Genomic DNA, 16099 nt, shown 5'->3' with positions numbered 1-16099 from the left:
CCTATCATTATTGTTCCCATCTCCTTGAGGGAATCACAGAGGACGCGTGTAGTGTCCTGAATATGCTTTAGGAGGGTCACCATAGTGACCGGGAGCATAGCCCTGGAGAAGCCCTTCTGAATTTCAGTGGCCCAAGAATGAATGACATGGGTCATCCAGCAACCCGCAATGACTGGTCTTTGCGATATACCTGCTGCCATGTAAATAGATTTGAGTGTAGCTTCCATTTTTCTAGCCCCGGGATCCTTTATGGTAAAGGAGCCCGGGGCATGCAGCACCCGCCTTTTTGGACAGTCGAGAGACTGATACATCAACCCCTGGGGATTCCTCCCATTATTTCCTACCTTCAGGAGCAAATGGGAAGTGCGCAAAAACATTTTTGACACTTGGAATTTTTTTGTCTGGATTTTTCCAGGCCAACTTGAATAGGTCATCTAACTCTGCAGAATCAGGGAAAGTGACATTAGGCTTGTTTTGTGTAAAGAAAAACGACTGCTGTGACACAGTGTCCTCTAGAGGGAGCTTTAACACGTCACGTATAGACAGAATTAGGGGTTCAATACCCTGAGCAGAATCGGTATACCCACTAACGGGGTCCAAGTCCTCACCATCCTCCTGTATATCCTCATCTGTGTCAGATAGTAGAGCAGGCAAACCACGCTTTTGTGGTCCTGCATGAGTGGAGGGGGGCAGAGCAACATCTGCCCTAGCAGCTAAATCTGCAACAGCCTGTTGTAGTAGATGAGTTTTCTGAACATTAGCAGTGAGCTGGGATGACATATCAGACATCATAGTTTTAAGAGATGCCAGCCAGTGGGGCTCTGGACCCCTCTCCCCCAGCCCCTTCATTGATTTGTGAAGATTGGCTGCATTGTTCACATGAAACAGAAGCACATGATAATGGAGAGAATCTGGTGTGGCATACACTGCACAGCTTGTGTTTACCCATGTTTCACAGTAAGCACAATGACATACACATACACACAGACATAATATTGCAAGCCTGCCCTACTGTATGTGAGAGGAGAGACACAGAGCGAAGGGCACCAGCCCACCCCTAGCTGTACAGCCCCAGTGAGGCTGACAGATAACTTTATCACAGTAAACACTAAGAAATTCTGTGCTGTAGAGGACCCAGATAGTGTACAATAGCGGCTCTCCCTCTTTGCTACACCCTGTACCAGATATCCAGCGTGTCTGAGGAGTAAGAAAGTGCTGTGTGTGCTGTCCATGGCTGCAGTAAGCAGAGAAAGGTGCCAAAATGCCCCCGGTCCCGCTCTGAGCTAGCTCCGCCACCTCCAATGGTGCCAGAGCTATAGTTATTATTTATATCGGCAATGTCTCCTTTCAGCTTAAAAACATCACAACAAGTGCTAGTCTAAGCAATTGTGAGCCAGTCTACACAGGGGATCTTAGCGGGACCCCCCCAAGAGGGTCCCGTATGCCGCGCCCGTGTTCAGCCGCACAGTGAACAGATGCTCCCGGTTTGTACTCACCACAGATGTCACCTCTAGGCAGTGTTAGGGGTGTGCGGCGTGCTGCGGCTGTGACAGCCAAGGCGCAGTGCCCCGCTGAACAACCACCCCTCAGGACGGTGGTCCTGCAGCGGGGAAGCGGCTCTGCACCTCGTAAGGCCGGTGACCCCCCACCCCCACACCAAACTCCCGCAGTGCAGGTATGCTGTTGTCCAAACAGCATAACGAAAATAACAAACATTAAAATCAAATTGAAGAAAACTCTCTGGAGCTCAGAGATGTGCATCCTCTCCTGAGGGCACTTTTTTCTAAACTGCCTGTGGGAGGGGGCATAGAGGGGAGGAGCCAGCATACCCAGTGAAGAAATTTAAAGTGCACCGGCTCCTTTGGACCCCGTCTATACCCCATTGTAGTAGATTCCCCAATATCCCTTGTGGATGCTAGAGAAAATAAAATAGTTTCACAGAGGTTATAATAAGTAAAGTTACTATAAAGTAACGCTGAAAAACATGAAGTGTATGTACACACTTAACAGTACATGAAGTGGTCTATAATTTCCACTACCATGTACAGACTTGTGACATCCTTATATTCAGTATGTTCTTGGTAATTGTGCCCCCAAACTCATACTACAACAACTTTTAGAATATAACTGCCATTAGAGCAAAAAGCCTGGCGAAAACCATCCATACCCACAACCTGCCCATCCACAGTTTCGAGGACAAGCTCACAAAATCCGTAAGTTCTGATCTTTTTTGGCGGTGTTGTTTTTATGAGTCCATGTCCAATGGTGTTTACATTTGACAACGGTAACTACCAATTGGTCTAGAATTTTACACAGTGCCTGTGTAAAATACAGAATACGTCCTATAGTCAATGTTACTAAAATATGGGAATGGTCAGCGCACTCAGATGGGGAGGGATGTCACAGGGTAGGATGGTGTATGCTGGGGAAAGGAGAGGAGTAGGGAGGTTGAGATGAGGGGTGGGAAAGTGAGTGATGTTCTTGTGTTGATAACAGAAAATGTTAAAATGCTAAATGTATTTAATGATTTTCATGATATATGAATGATGAAGAATCTCAGTTTTTCTTTTAAAAAAAACTAAATCATGAGAATCATTAAAATAAGAATTTACTTACCGATAATTCTATTTCTCGGAGTCCGTAGTGGATGCTGGGGTTCCTGAAAGGACCATGGGGAATAGCGGCTCCGCAGGAGACAGGGCACAAAAGTAAAGCTTTCCGATCAGGTGGTGTGCACTGGCTCCTCCCCCTATGACCCTCCTCCAAGCCAGTTAGGTACTGTGCCCGGACGAGCGTACACAATAAGGGAGGAATTTTGAATCCCGGGTAAGACTCATACCAGCCACACCAATCACACCGTACAACTTGTGATCTAAACCCAGTTAACAGTATGATAACAGCGGAGCCTCTGAAAAGATGGCTCACAACAATAATAACCCGATTTTTGTAACTATGTACAAGTATTGCAGATAATCCGCACTTGGGATGGGCGCCCAGCATCCACTACGGACTCCGAGAAATAGAATTATCGGTAAGTAAATTCTTATTTTCTCTATCGTCCTAGTGGATGCTGGGGTTCCTGAAAGGACCATGGGGATTATCCCAAAGCTCCCAAACGGGCGGGAGAGTGCGGATGACTCTGCAGCACCGAATGAGAGAACTCCAGGTCCTCCTTAGCCAGGGTATCAAATTTGTAGAATTTAGCAAACGTGTTTGCCCCTGACCAAGTAGCTGCTCGGCAAAGTTGTAAAGCCGAGACCCCTCGGGCAGCCGCCCAAGATGAGCCCACCTTCCTTGTGGAATGGGCATTTACATATTTTGGCTGTGGCAGGCCTGCCACAGAATGTGCAAGCTGAATTGTATTACACATCCAACTAGCAATAGTCTGCTTAGAAGCAAGAGCACCCAGTTTGTTGGGTGCATACAGGATAACAGCAAGTCAGTTTTCCTGACTCCAGCCGTCCTGGAACATATTTTCAGGGCCCTGACAACATCTAGCAACTTGGAGTCCTCCAAGTCCCTAGTAGGTGCAAGGCACCACAATAAGCTGGTTCAGGTGAAACACTGACACCACCTTAGGGAGAGAACTGGGGACGAGTCCGCAGCTCTGCCCTGTCCGAATGGACAAACAGATATGGGCTTTTTTGAGAAAAAACCACCAATTTGACACTCGCCTGGTCCAGGCCAGGGCCAAGAGCATGGTCACTTTTCATGTGAGATGCTTCAAATCCACAGATTTGACTGGTTTTAAACCAATGTGATTTGAGGAATCCCAGAACTACGTTGAGATCCCACAGTGCCACTGGAGGCACAAAAGGGGGTTGTATATGCAATACTCCCTTGACAAACTTCTGGACTTCAGGAACTGAAGCCAATTCTTTCTGGAAGAAAATCGACAGGGCCGAAATTTGAACCTTAATGGACCCCAATTTGAGGCCCATAGACACTCCTGTTTACAGGAAATGCAGGAAACGACCGAGTTGAAATTTCTTTGTGGGGCCTTCCTGGCCTCACACCACGCAACATATTTTCGCCACATGTGGTGATAATGTTGTGCGGTCACCTCCTTTCTGGCTTTGACCAGGGTAGGAATGACCTCTTCCGGAATGCCTTTTTCCCTTAGGATCCGGCTTTCCACCGCCATGCCGACAAACGCAGCTGCGGTAAGTCTTGGAACAGACATGGTACTTGCTGAAGCAAGTCCCTTCTTAGCGGCAGAGGCCATAAGACCTCTGTAAGCATCTCTTGAAGTTCCGGGTACCAAGTCCTTCTTGGCCAATCCGGAGCCATGAGTATAGTTCTTACTCCTCTACGTCTTATAATTCTCAGCACCTTAGGTATGAGAAGCAGAGGAGGGAACACATACACCGACTGGTACACCCACGGTGTTACCAGAACGTCCACAGCTATTGCCTGAGGGTCTCTTGACCTGGCGCAATACCTGTCCCGTTTTTTGTTCAGACGGGACGCCATCATGTCCACCTTTGGTATTTCCCAACGGTTTACAATCATGTGGAAAAAACTTCCCGATGAAGTTTCCACTCTCCCGGGTGGAGGTCGTGCCTGCTGAGGAAGTCTGCTTCCCAGTTTCCATTCCCGGGATGAAACACTGCTGACAGTGCTATCACATGATTTTCCGCCCAGCGAAAAGTCCTTGCAGTTTTTGCCATTGCCCTCCTGCTTCTTGTGTCGCCCTGTCTGTTTACGTGGGCGACTGCCGTGATGTTTTTCCCACTGGATCAATACCGGCAGACCTTGAAGCAGAGGTCTTGCTAAGCTTAGAGCATTATAAATTTACCCTTAGCTCCAGTATATTTATGTGGAGAAAAGTCTCCAGACTTGATCACACTCCCTGGAAATTTTTTCCTTGTGTGACTGCTCCCCAGCCTCTCGGGCTGGGCTCCGTGGTCACCAGCATCCAATCCTGAATGCCGAATCTGCGGCCCTCTAGAAGATGAGCACTCTATAACCACCACAGGAGAGACACCCTTGTCCTTGGATATAGGGTTATCCGCTGATGCATCTGAAGATGCGATCCGGACCATTTGTCCAGCAGATCCCACTGAAAAGTTCTTGCGTGAAATCTGCCGAATGGAATTGCTTCGTAGGAAGCCACCATTTTTACCAGGACCCTTGTGCAATGATGCACTGTTTTTAGGAGGTTCCTGACTAGCTCGGATAACTCCCTGGCTTTCTCTTCCGGGAGAAACACCTTTTTCTGGACTGTGTCCAGAATCATCCCTAGGCACAGCAGACGTGTCGTCGGGATCAGCTGCGATTTTGGAATATTTAGAATCCACCCGTGCTGTTGTAGCAGTATCCGAGATAGTGCTACTCCGACCTCCAACTGTTCCCTGGACTATGCCCTTATCAGGAGATCGTCCAAGTAAGGGATAATTAAGACGCCCTTTCTTCGAAGAAGAATCATCATTTCGGCCATTACCTTGGTAAAGACCCGGGGTGCCGTGGACAATCCAAACGGCAGCGTCTGAAACTGATAGTGACAGTTCTGCACCACGAACCTGAGGTACCCTTAGTGAGAAGGGCAAATTTGGGACATAGAGGTAAGCATCCCTGATGTCCCGGGACACTATATAGTCCCCTTCTTCCTGGTTCGTTATCACTGCTCTGAGTGACTCCATCTTGATTTGAACCTTTGTAAGTGTTCAAAAAAATTTTTTAGAATAAGTCTCACCTAGCCTTCTGGCTTCAGTACCACAATATAGTGTGGAATAATACCCCTTTTCTTGTAGTAGGAGGGGTAATTTAATTATCACCTGCTGGGAATACAGCTTGTGAATTTTTTCCCATACTGCCTCCTTGTCGGAGGGAGACCTTGGTAAAGCAGACTTCAGGAGCCTGCGAAGGGGAAACGTCTCGACATTCCAATCTGTACCCCTGGGATACTACTTGTAGGATCCAGGGGTCCTGTACGGTCTCAGCGCCATGCTGAGAACTTGTCAGAAGCGGTGGAACGCTTCTGTTCCTGGGAATGGGCTGCCTGCTGCAGTCTTCTTCCCTTTCCTCTATCCCTGGGCAGATATGATCTTATAGGGACGAAAGGACTGAGGCTGAAAAGACGGTGTCTTTTTCTGCAGAGATGTGACTTAGGGTAAAAAACGGTGGATTTTCCAGCAGTTGCCGTAGCCACCAGGTCCGATGGACCGACCCCAAATAACTCCTCTTCCTTTATACGGCAATACACCTTTGTGCCGTTTGGAATCTGCATCACCTGACCACTGTCGTGTCCATAACATCTTCTGGCAGTTATGGACATCGCATTTACTCATGATGCCAGAGTGCAACTCTGTGCATTTCGCATATATAGAAATGCATCCTTTAAATGCTCTATAGTCAATAAAATACTGTCCCTGTCAAGGGTATCAATATTTTTAGTCAGGGAATCCGACCAAGCCACCCCAGCTCTGCACATCCAGGCTGAGGCGATCGCTGGTCGCAGTATAACACCAGTATGTGTGTATATACTTTTTATGATATTTTCCAGCCTCCTGTCAGCTGGTCCTTGAGGACGGCCCTATCTATAGACGGTACCGCCACTTGTTTTGATAAGCGTGTGAGCGCCTTATCCACCCTAAGGGGTGTTTCCCAACGCGCCCTAACTTCTGGCGGGAAAGGGTATACCGCCCATAATTTTCTATCGGGGGGAACCCACGCATCATCACACACTTTATTTAATTTATCTGATTCAGGAAAAACTATGGTAGTTTTTTCACATCCCACATAATACCCTCTTTTGTGGTACTTGTAGTATCAGAAATATGTAACACCTCCTTCATTGCCTTTAACGTGTGGCCCTAATAAGGAATACGTTTGTTTATTCACCGTCGACACTGGATTCAGTGTCCCTGTCTGTGTCTGTGTCGACCGACTAAAGTAAACGGGCGTTTTAAAACCCCTGACGGTGTTTTTGAGACGTCTGGACCGGTACTAATTGTTTGTCGGCCGTCTCATGTCGTCAACCGACCTTGCAGCGTGTTGACATTATCACGTAATTCCCTAAATAAGCCATCCATTCCGGTGTCGACTCCCTAGAGAGTGACATCACCATTACAGGCAATTGCTCCGCCTCCTCACAACATCGTCCTCCTACATGTCGACACACACGTACCGACACACAGCACACACACAGGGAATGCTCTGATAGAGGACAGGACCCACTAGCCCTTTGGAGAGACAGAGGGAGAGTTTGCCAGCACACACCAAAAACGCTATAATTATATAGGGACAACCTTATATAAGTGTTTTCCCTTATAGCATCTTTTTTATATATTTCTAACGCCAAATTAGTGCCCCCCCTCTCTGTTTTAACCCTGTTTCTGTAGTGCAGTGCAGGGGAGAGCCTGGGAGCCTTCCCTCCAGCCTTTCTGTGAGGGAAAATGGCGCTGTGTGCTGAGGAGATAGGCCCCGCCCCTTTTTCGGCGGCCTCGTCTCCCGCTCTTAACGGATTCTGGCAGGGGTTAAATATCTCCATATAGCCTCCGGAGGCTATATGTGAGGTATTTTTAGCCAAAATAGGTATTCATTTGCCTCCCAGGGCGCCCCCCTCCCAGCGCCCTGCACCCTCAGTGACTGCCGTGTGAAGTGTGCTGAGAGGAAAATGGCGCACAGCTGCAGTGCTGTGCGCTACCTTTAGAAGACTGAGGAGTCTTCTGCCGCCGATTCTGGACCTCTTCTTACTTCAGCATCTGCAAGGGGGCCGGCGGCAAGGCTCCGGTGACCATCCAGGCTGTACCTGTGATCGTCCCTCTGGAGCTGATGTCCAGTAGCCAAGAAGCCAATCCATCCTGCACGCAGGTGAGTTCACTTCTTCTCCCCTAAGTCCCTCGTTGCAGTGATCCTGTTGCCAGCAGGACTCACTGTAAAATAAAAAACCTAAGCTAAACTTTTCTAAGCAGCTCTTTAGGAGAGCCACCTAGATTGCACCCTTCTCGGCCGGGCACAAAAATCTAACTGGCTTGGAGGAGGGTCATAGGGGGAGGAGCCAGTGCACACCACCTGATCGGAAAGCTTTACTTTTGTGCCCTGTCTCCTGCGGAGCCGCTATTCCCCATGGTCCTTTCAGGAACCCCAGCATCCACTAGGACGATAGAGAAATACATTTAGCATTTTAACATTTTCTGTTATCAACACAAGAACATCACTCACTTTCCCACCCCTCATCTCAACCTCCCTACTCCTCTCCTTTCCCAGCATACACCAACTTACCCTGTGACATCCCTCCCCATCTGAGTGCGCTGACCATTCCCTATCACTGACTACAAAACAAGAGGCAAGACACCTCTAGGTATAGCAGCACCACATTCCTCTCCTTCCCCCTCCATCAAGTGAGCGCAGTCTTCCCCCTATACATTATAATGTTACTAATCCAAAAACAAACTGTTAGGTCAAAAGGATTCTGACAAAAAAATGTAATCCATAGTGTGTATGTGTAGGGTATATGATAGGGAATATAGACTGCAAGCTCTACTGGGGCAGGGACTGGCTAAATATTCTCTGTAAAGGCCTGCGTAATAAAGTATGTGTGCACTGTATCATGGTTAAAAATAAATCAACAAATAAATTGCTGGAATTGTTGTACATGCTAGTGCTGTATAGGCTATATACAAAAACAGTAAGTTGAATGTCTGAATGGTTTAAAATACACGCACATTAAAACTTTGTTGTGCATAGTATGCAAAACAACTTCCCAGTGGCTAGTATTCAATACAGACCTAGCTCTTGTTGGCTTATATACTCACCACCTATGTGGTTTGGTCATTAAATCGCTGCTACCACAAAGAGGATTTTCTATCAGTATGAAACAACTATCTAATTTGTGTTTGTTGGAAGATAGAAGATTATCAACCAATAATAATACAAACTGGCTGAAGCTTTGAGACCCGCTGCAGATGCAGTGATGTGGAGTAAGATGCGCTGCGCACTTTAGGGCTGATGTACAGTTAAGCATAAGCCTGCTTGCTCCAAAACCAAGCTTACACAAGTACAGGCAATGCAGAATCATATGGAGAATAACTGGATTGTAACTGGACCTTCTCACATAGTTTAGCTATGGGACGGCATTGGAATTATGGGGCAGATGTATTAACCTGGAGAAGGCATAAGGAAGTGATAAACCAGTGGTATGTGCAAGGTGATAAAGGCACCAGCCAATCAGCTCCAATATGTAAATTAACAGTTAGGATCTGATTGGCTGCTGCCTGTATCACCTTGGACATATCACTGGTTTATCACCTCCTTATGCCTTCTCCAGATTAATACATCTGCCCCTATGAGCTATGTAAATATACAAATTTCAGACGTATCTTTTGTACTGAAGATAGAGCTCATCCATATAAATTTAGTTTTGTGCACACAAAGAAGGAGCAAGTAAGGTTCTTCATCAAACGTTTTATGTGCTTTTCACAAACTGTGCAGGACAATATTCATCATTCTCTAGAAAAGGCACAGTGTGGCACAAATGCTACAAGAAAGAAGACGCACACAGACAAAATCTGTAAAACACATTTAAGATAGATAACTATCCACAAATTACTGATAACTTAGCCCCCTGTCAAGCTCTTATTAAGCATTCTTTTCATCCACCATATTATTATTTTGTTCGGTTTAGTTGTACAGCCCTGTTTAATGTGAATATAGGAAGCCAAGCACAAATCCCAGCCAAAATATTAATATACATGCTATTTACCTTGAGAGTAGAATTCTAAATTACAGTTCATAAATAAACACACAGTAAAACCATTTAAAGTGTATACTGTTGGAGCATATTGCCTAATCTTCTGGTACAAGCCAGCTGCTATTTTGGCAAACATCATTTCAAATTATAAGGAAAACAAAAAAGTAAATAATGACTAAAACTGCAGACTGCACAAGTGACGACCCAAAATCCATGCTTGTCCTCAGAAGACACTGGGCAAATCGATCACAGATGGTAACAGGCACTAGGATTTCTGGCAGAGCATAGAACATCACACACAAAAGTTAACTGGTTGGCTGTTCAGGAGCACATACAAATGCATCCTCATGAATGCAAAAGTGATTGCTTTAAACACGTATAATCTGACCACTTTGTGCATTGCAAGTACAATTAAAGAAAAGGACAAAAAGGAAAAGAATTAACTGCTGCCATGTTACATGCACTCACCAAAAGCTGATTCTCCGTAAGTACCAGTTCAGTAAGGCTCTCACATTCTCCTATGCATTCTGTCAGCTGCATGAGATGATTCTGGTCCACTTTAAGTATTGACAGCTTCCTCAGCTTTCCTATCAACAGCAAACATGCACTTCAGAGACCACATTTATATGATAGATTAACGAATAAATAGATAGTAAATCCATAACATGTTGGCAACTGCATGGCACAATAAATGATGTAATAGCCGACAGCATTTAAATTACTTCCAGTAATAATAAAAACTAATGTTTATTTACATAGCACTCTTCTTCAAAAGGACTCAAAGCTCAATCCAGATGGCAAAGAGGCTGCACTTCTTATGACAGCCCAATAAGATCAGACAAATACCTTCTCTTGTTCAATCCAACTGAATTCTAAACTAGAATCTAGCCACTTGCCAATCAAATAGAGAGTAAAAAATGCTCAACACTACAGGATGAAAATTATGGAATTTAGCGATTTATGACTAATTGGCCTTGGGGGGAATTCAATTAGATTTTTTTCGGTAAAATTATTACCTACCATTGTTACCCTTGTGAAATTTTTATTTTATTTTCAACGGAAACACACAGGCTCCAGGATAAATTCCCAGATCCATGTGTTTTCACGATCGCAGCCGTCAAAACGGGTCAGTTATCAGGGGGGTTTTTTTCTCCTGCCTCCGGGCAGGTGAAACAAAATGCCAGATACTGCCAGCTCTCAGGTCTAATTCAACAGCACCTTAACTGAATTCCACCTTCCAAGGTCTACTACAAGTTGATGAGCTATACCATACCGAAACCTTACAGCTTATTGTGTATTTTCAGTTATCGCACCTAATCCTTAAAGACCTTTCTTCCAGACCAAAATTAAACCCATAAATAAAAGGCACTGACTGATTGTCAAGTTAATGAGACAGCTTTATTAAATAACTTGATTAATAATGATAAGGTGGAATGAAAAACACCAGGTCCAATACACTAAAGGCCCGTACACACTGGTCGATGTATCGGCCGTTCTCTTGCACGGCCGATACATCGCGGGACCGTCGGCCAGTGTGTACGGGCGATACGTCTGTGAACTCCGTCGTTCACAGACGTATCGCGTCGGCCGCGCAGCACAGCCGACAGCCAATATATCTAACGATATATTGGCGCGTCGCTGTGTGTGTACGGGGCGGTCGTCCGACCGCCCGTACACATGCTGCGGCGGCCGGCGGTGATTGACAGGTGAACTGGGCGGGCGCGAGCGCCCGCCCGCCCAGTTCATGACGTCAGTCCCCCGACGGATCGGGCAGTGTGTATGCACAGCACACTGCCCGATCCGTACATAGATATATCTGCAGATCAATTAATCTGCAGATATATCTAATAGTGTGCACCCACCTTAAGCCTACACTTTTTGATCATTTATAGATACACACCATTTTTTATAAATGTGTCAACAACAAAAAAATGAAATTTGAAAGTAATATTAAACAATTGATATTTAGGGGTATTAATTTCTATTAACACATAACTCCTCTTACACTGCATATACTGTACCTGGAGTTAATTCTTCTCATCTGGGTCATGTTTCAGTATAACTGATCTATAATATATATATATATATATATATATATCTATACATAGATATATATATATATATTCATTCAGGAAGCTATGTACTGTCCTGATATTTTTTTCTGAAAGGGCACACTCCATGAGCTGGAAATTTATAGTGGCTGTATTTTAAATAGGTGTCATATGGATATTGTTCTAATAATATTTTACATATTAGTTTCTGGACTGTTTTATTGGAATGCTATTGTCAGAGAAATCTGGACCCCGCATGATGGGACTGAAAGCTTATAGGGTTAAACTTTGTGTATCGATGTTATCTGTTTGCAGGAAACGTATTCTGAAAAGTAAAGCATTCTTCTCTCTACCTACAGCTGTTTCTGTTTAATGTACTTTCTAAAAAGGGTCTCTTTGCAGGGCATTAGGAGGCCAGTAGTGGCGGATAGTGCTCTCATCCTAACTTATGGCCCCTATATGACCGCCCGGAGGTCTTTGCATGCTTATAATTAAGAATAAGTATAGTATCTGGATGTCAGTAATAAAGATGGATTGTGCTCTCTGTCACGTAACCACTTCTGATGTAATGTGTATTGCATGCTATATAAACTGTAAGCACCTGTAACCAAGTTGTCTCTCTGAGCCTGCGTGCTCTTAGACACCCACCTGGGCCGAGGTGTGAATAAACCACATATGCTTTTCATCTGATTCTGGCATATCTCATTTTATTGCTACGACACTATGTACTCATCATTTTGGATTAAGGGCAATTCTATGAAACTATGGACACAGACCCTAAACATAAGTCAACACAGGTACAGGAAGTATGCATCATTAAATCAGTTGGAGAGAAAAACAGAGAAAAATAATTTTGATTTGTGTCCTAGTACTTCATATATAGGCTCTTTAAATTACCAGTGCTCACTGAATGAAAACAATATTATGGACAGGCTTTCATTCATTTGCATATAAATCAATGAAAACATAGGTGTTTGATTAAATTATGACATAATATCTCAATATCAGGGTTAATGTAATGGAAATACGGCTATTTAACAACCAAAAATCATTCTCTACCCATGATATAGTTAGAATAAAAACGTATAACAGTAAAGGTGATTATTACAGAAAAAGGTTAAAAAAAAATGTCATTATTCATATTTGGAGAGATTAATTCAAAATTGAGTTTTATTTTATAGTTTCTAAATACAAGCTCATTTTTAAAGAAAATGATCCAACCATATTTTTCCAGGGTGTTTTTTGAGGTAACGGAATCACATTACAGATATGTCCTCATAAAACTAGCCTTAATACACAGTATAAAAAACTCCTTGTGCCGGGCATGACTTTTGCATCTTTTTACCCAAAAACTTGCCATGGAAAAAAAGCCACAGCGGTTGCACTGTAGCAATTTATATACAGATTCAGACTCAGATGCAAACAGATATATGTGTTGCATATCAAATTAAGCATATCAGTCTCCCAGTACATTCTAGGGCATCGCATTGCGACTACATAAGGGGGAGTATTCAATTAGTGCTGTTTTTCCGACCTGTTGAAAAAAAAAAAAAAAAAGGGCACTTTTCGCCCATTTTTACATTGACTTTACATTTGACCTATTTAATGCCCATACCATTTTTTAGACTGGTCGAAAAATCGTCACAGGTGAAAACCACGTGGTTCGGCAAAATTCACCGGCGAGCCACGTGTTTTGACGAATTTGTGGGCGTTACCTGCAATTTTTGGGTTCGTTTTCGCCAATGCCGGAAAATCCAGCACTAATTCAATATACCCCAGTTTGCTTTTTTGCGTGAATATGTGAAGAATACGCCCAGCGCTAGAAGAGTAATACAGGACCTGGTGCGCCAAGAGGGTCTGTTTGGTAAGACTGCATCAATAAAGTATGAGGGCACATCTGTAAGCTGCTCTTTTGATCATGAAGTACCTGTAGATCTATAGAGGAAGTGCCACCATTTATACAGCCGATCAATGATGATCACATAGGTTGCATTGAACCATATGCTGAGTGATTTTTGAAATAATCCTGAATAAGATTAATACATTTTAACATATTTCAGGGGAGTTCCAGAGGCTCAGTAAAGGCTTCATTTTATGACTCTACTACTTGATTAGTCTGGATTTTGTTTTGAATGGACCCATTTGTAGTTGATATTTTTGATTTGCACTTCTATGTATCTGAATCTATGTTGGAATGTTTAGGTTAACTTTTATTTAAAAGTATTGATCCATGTTGATATATGTTCCAAATTGTGTAATTTTGTCCTTAAATACTGTATTTTGTAAAATATAGTAGGAAATAAAAGTAGTAGTTGTATTAGTAGGTAGCAAACATAGTTTAATCAGTACACTTTACCATGCTCATTACCCACTTGGTGACTCTGTTACCACAGCATGGTGATTCCGTTACTTTATGAAAATTTTTCCCAGGTTAAACAAATTGTCATACTTTTACCAAACTGATGTAGACGTATCCCCAGGATGCCCCAATCTTGCAATAAATTTTTTAAAATCTACAGTTATTTTGGAAGCTGAACTTATTAATAGTGATTAATATTTCTGCAGGTTACACCTCATATATGCACAGTTCTTCTTATTGGGTCAGTCTTAATCTAGTAATAATCTGGAAGGCAATTCTGTGAATAGTACCCTCTAACTTAGAAAGGTAACCCAACAAAGAAAGCCAAATGGCAAATCAGTAAAAGGAACAGAGTACGGGTTGAATATCCCTTACCCAAAGTGCTTGGGACCAGAAGTATTTTGGATATCGGATTTTTCCGTATTTTGGAATAATTGCATACCATAATGAGATCACTGCGATAGGACCCAAGTCTAAGCACAGAATGCATTTATGATTCATATACACCTTATACACACAGCATGAGGGTAATTTTAGCCAATATTTTTAATAACATTGTGCATTAAACAGTGTGTGTATACATTCACACAATTCATTTATGCTTCATATACACCATATACACACAGCCTGAAGGTCATTTAATACAATATTTTTAATAACTTTGTGCATTAAACAATGTTTGTGTACATTGAGCCATCAGAAAACAAAGGTTTCACTATCTCACTCAAAAAAATCTGTATTTCGGAATATTTGGATATGGGATACTCAACCTGTAGTTATTTTAGATTTTTTAATAATTTTGTAATCTTTTAAAACAGTGTTTTTACACACATAATGAACACAATGAATTGTGACCAATGCAGGAGAGTTGTTACAATAACCTTCCTCCACATTACTCAGGTATGAGCTCAGGGAAGGATCCTCACTGAACTGGGCAATAACCTTTTACCCGGGCGTTAATTTTGGTGGTAAGAACAGAGTAAATCCAAACCCGCGCATCTCATACACACACACACACATATATATATATATATATATATATATATATATATATATATATATATAGACACACACACATATATATTTATTTCATTACTATTTATAGTACTTATTTGTTGCAAACCACTTCAGCAATTATATTTATCGGTCAAGACTTTCACTGTCCCGACATAGTGATAGACTGTCTTTGTTAAATATATGTTAGCTAACTTGCAAAGCATAGGGAAGCTATAGCTGAATAGCAAAACTACAGACATTTACCCAAATAAAAGAAAAATATTTGTAATTTCGGATGAAAAGTTATTTTCAGGGTTTCATAAACAGACCCTTTACAGGTGTGTACACGGTGAGATAAATCTGTAAGATTTTGACTATAAAGTCAAAATCTTGAGAAGTTAGTGCACATCTCAAGATGTTAGGCAGCTTGCGATACCGATTCGATCCCGATGCGCACTACCATGGTGTCGGTATCGTAAGGCTAGATGGACTGTGCAGACAAGTCAACCTTGACTAGTGTACTATATAGTATAGTCAAAATTGGCACTTAGTCAAAATCGTACATAGACAAAATCGAAAGTACAGAAAGTTAAAATCTGTGCTGTGTTTGGGGGGGGGGGGTTTCAAGGGAAATCGTATCGTCAAAATCGGGCATAGAAAGGATCTCACCATGTGTATGCACTTTAAGAAATGCATTTAAAATAACATTCTTACTTGGAGAGTTTAACCATCTTAGATGAACAGCTTGGGGGCATGGGCTGGCTCTTGGCTCTATTATTGATAAATACCTTTAATGAATTCCATTCCAATGTATTCTTTTGATACACAAATTCCTTTTGGGGTACATATTTGTTGTTATTTTAAGTATATTTATTTAGCTTGATAAATTTTACTTTATGCACATTGGTCAAAAAGACCTTGGATGACCATACCATAATAGGAGCCATTTACATTCCAGGATATGGTCTGCCACAGAACAGGAGTAGAAACTGCAAGTGG

The 16099-nt window shown here is 42.8% G+C and overlaps 1 protein-coding gene across 1 annotated transcript in view; it reads right to left on the bottom strand.

Annotated features, from left to right (window-relative positions):
- The window catches only part of LRRC1 (leucine rich repeat containing 1), a 428784-nt gene that overhangs the window by 139509 nt on the left and 273176 nt on the right, over positions 1-16099 (bottom strand). Inside the window, exon 9 of the mRNA XM_063916718.1 lies at positions 10163-10281. Within this exon, the coding sequence (XP_063772788.1) occupies positions 10163-10281 (119 nt within the window). The remainder of the gene's footprint in view (positions 1-10162; positions 10282-16099) is intronic.

Source organism: Pseudophryne corroboree, chromosome 4 (genome assembly GCF_028390025.1).
Source record: "Pseudophryne corroboree isolate aPseCor3 chromosome 4, aPseCor3.hap2, whole genome shotgun sequence".
Lineage (NCBI taxonomy): Eukaryota > Metazoa > Chordata > Amphibia > Anura > Myobatrachidae > Pseudophryne > Pseudophryne corroboree.
The sequence above is the reverse complement of the archived record's forward strand: the minus strand, read 5'-3'. Positions and strand labels throughout refer to the sequence as shown.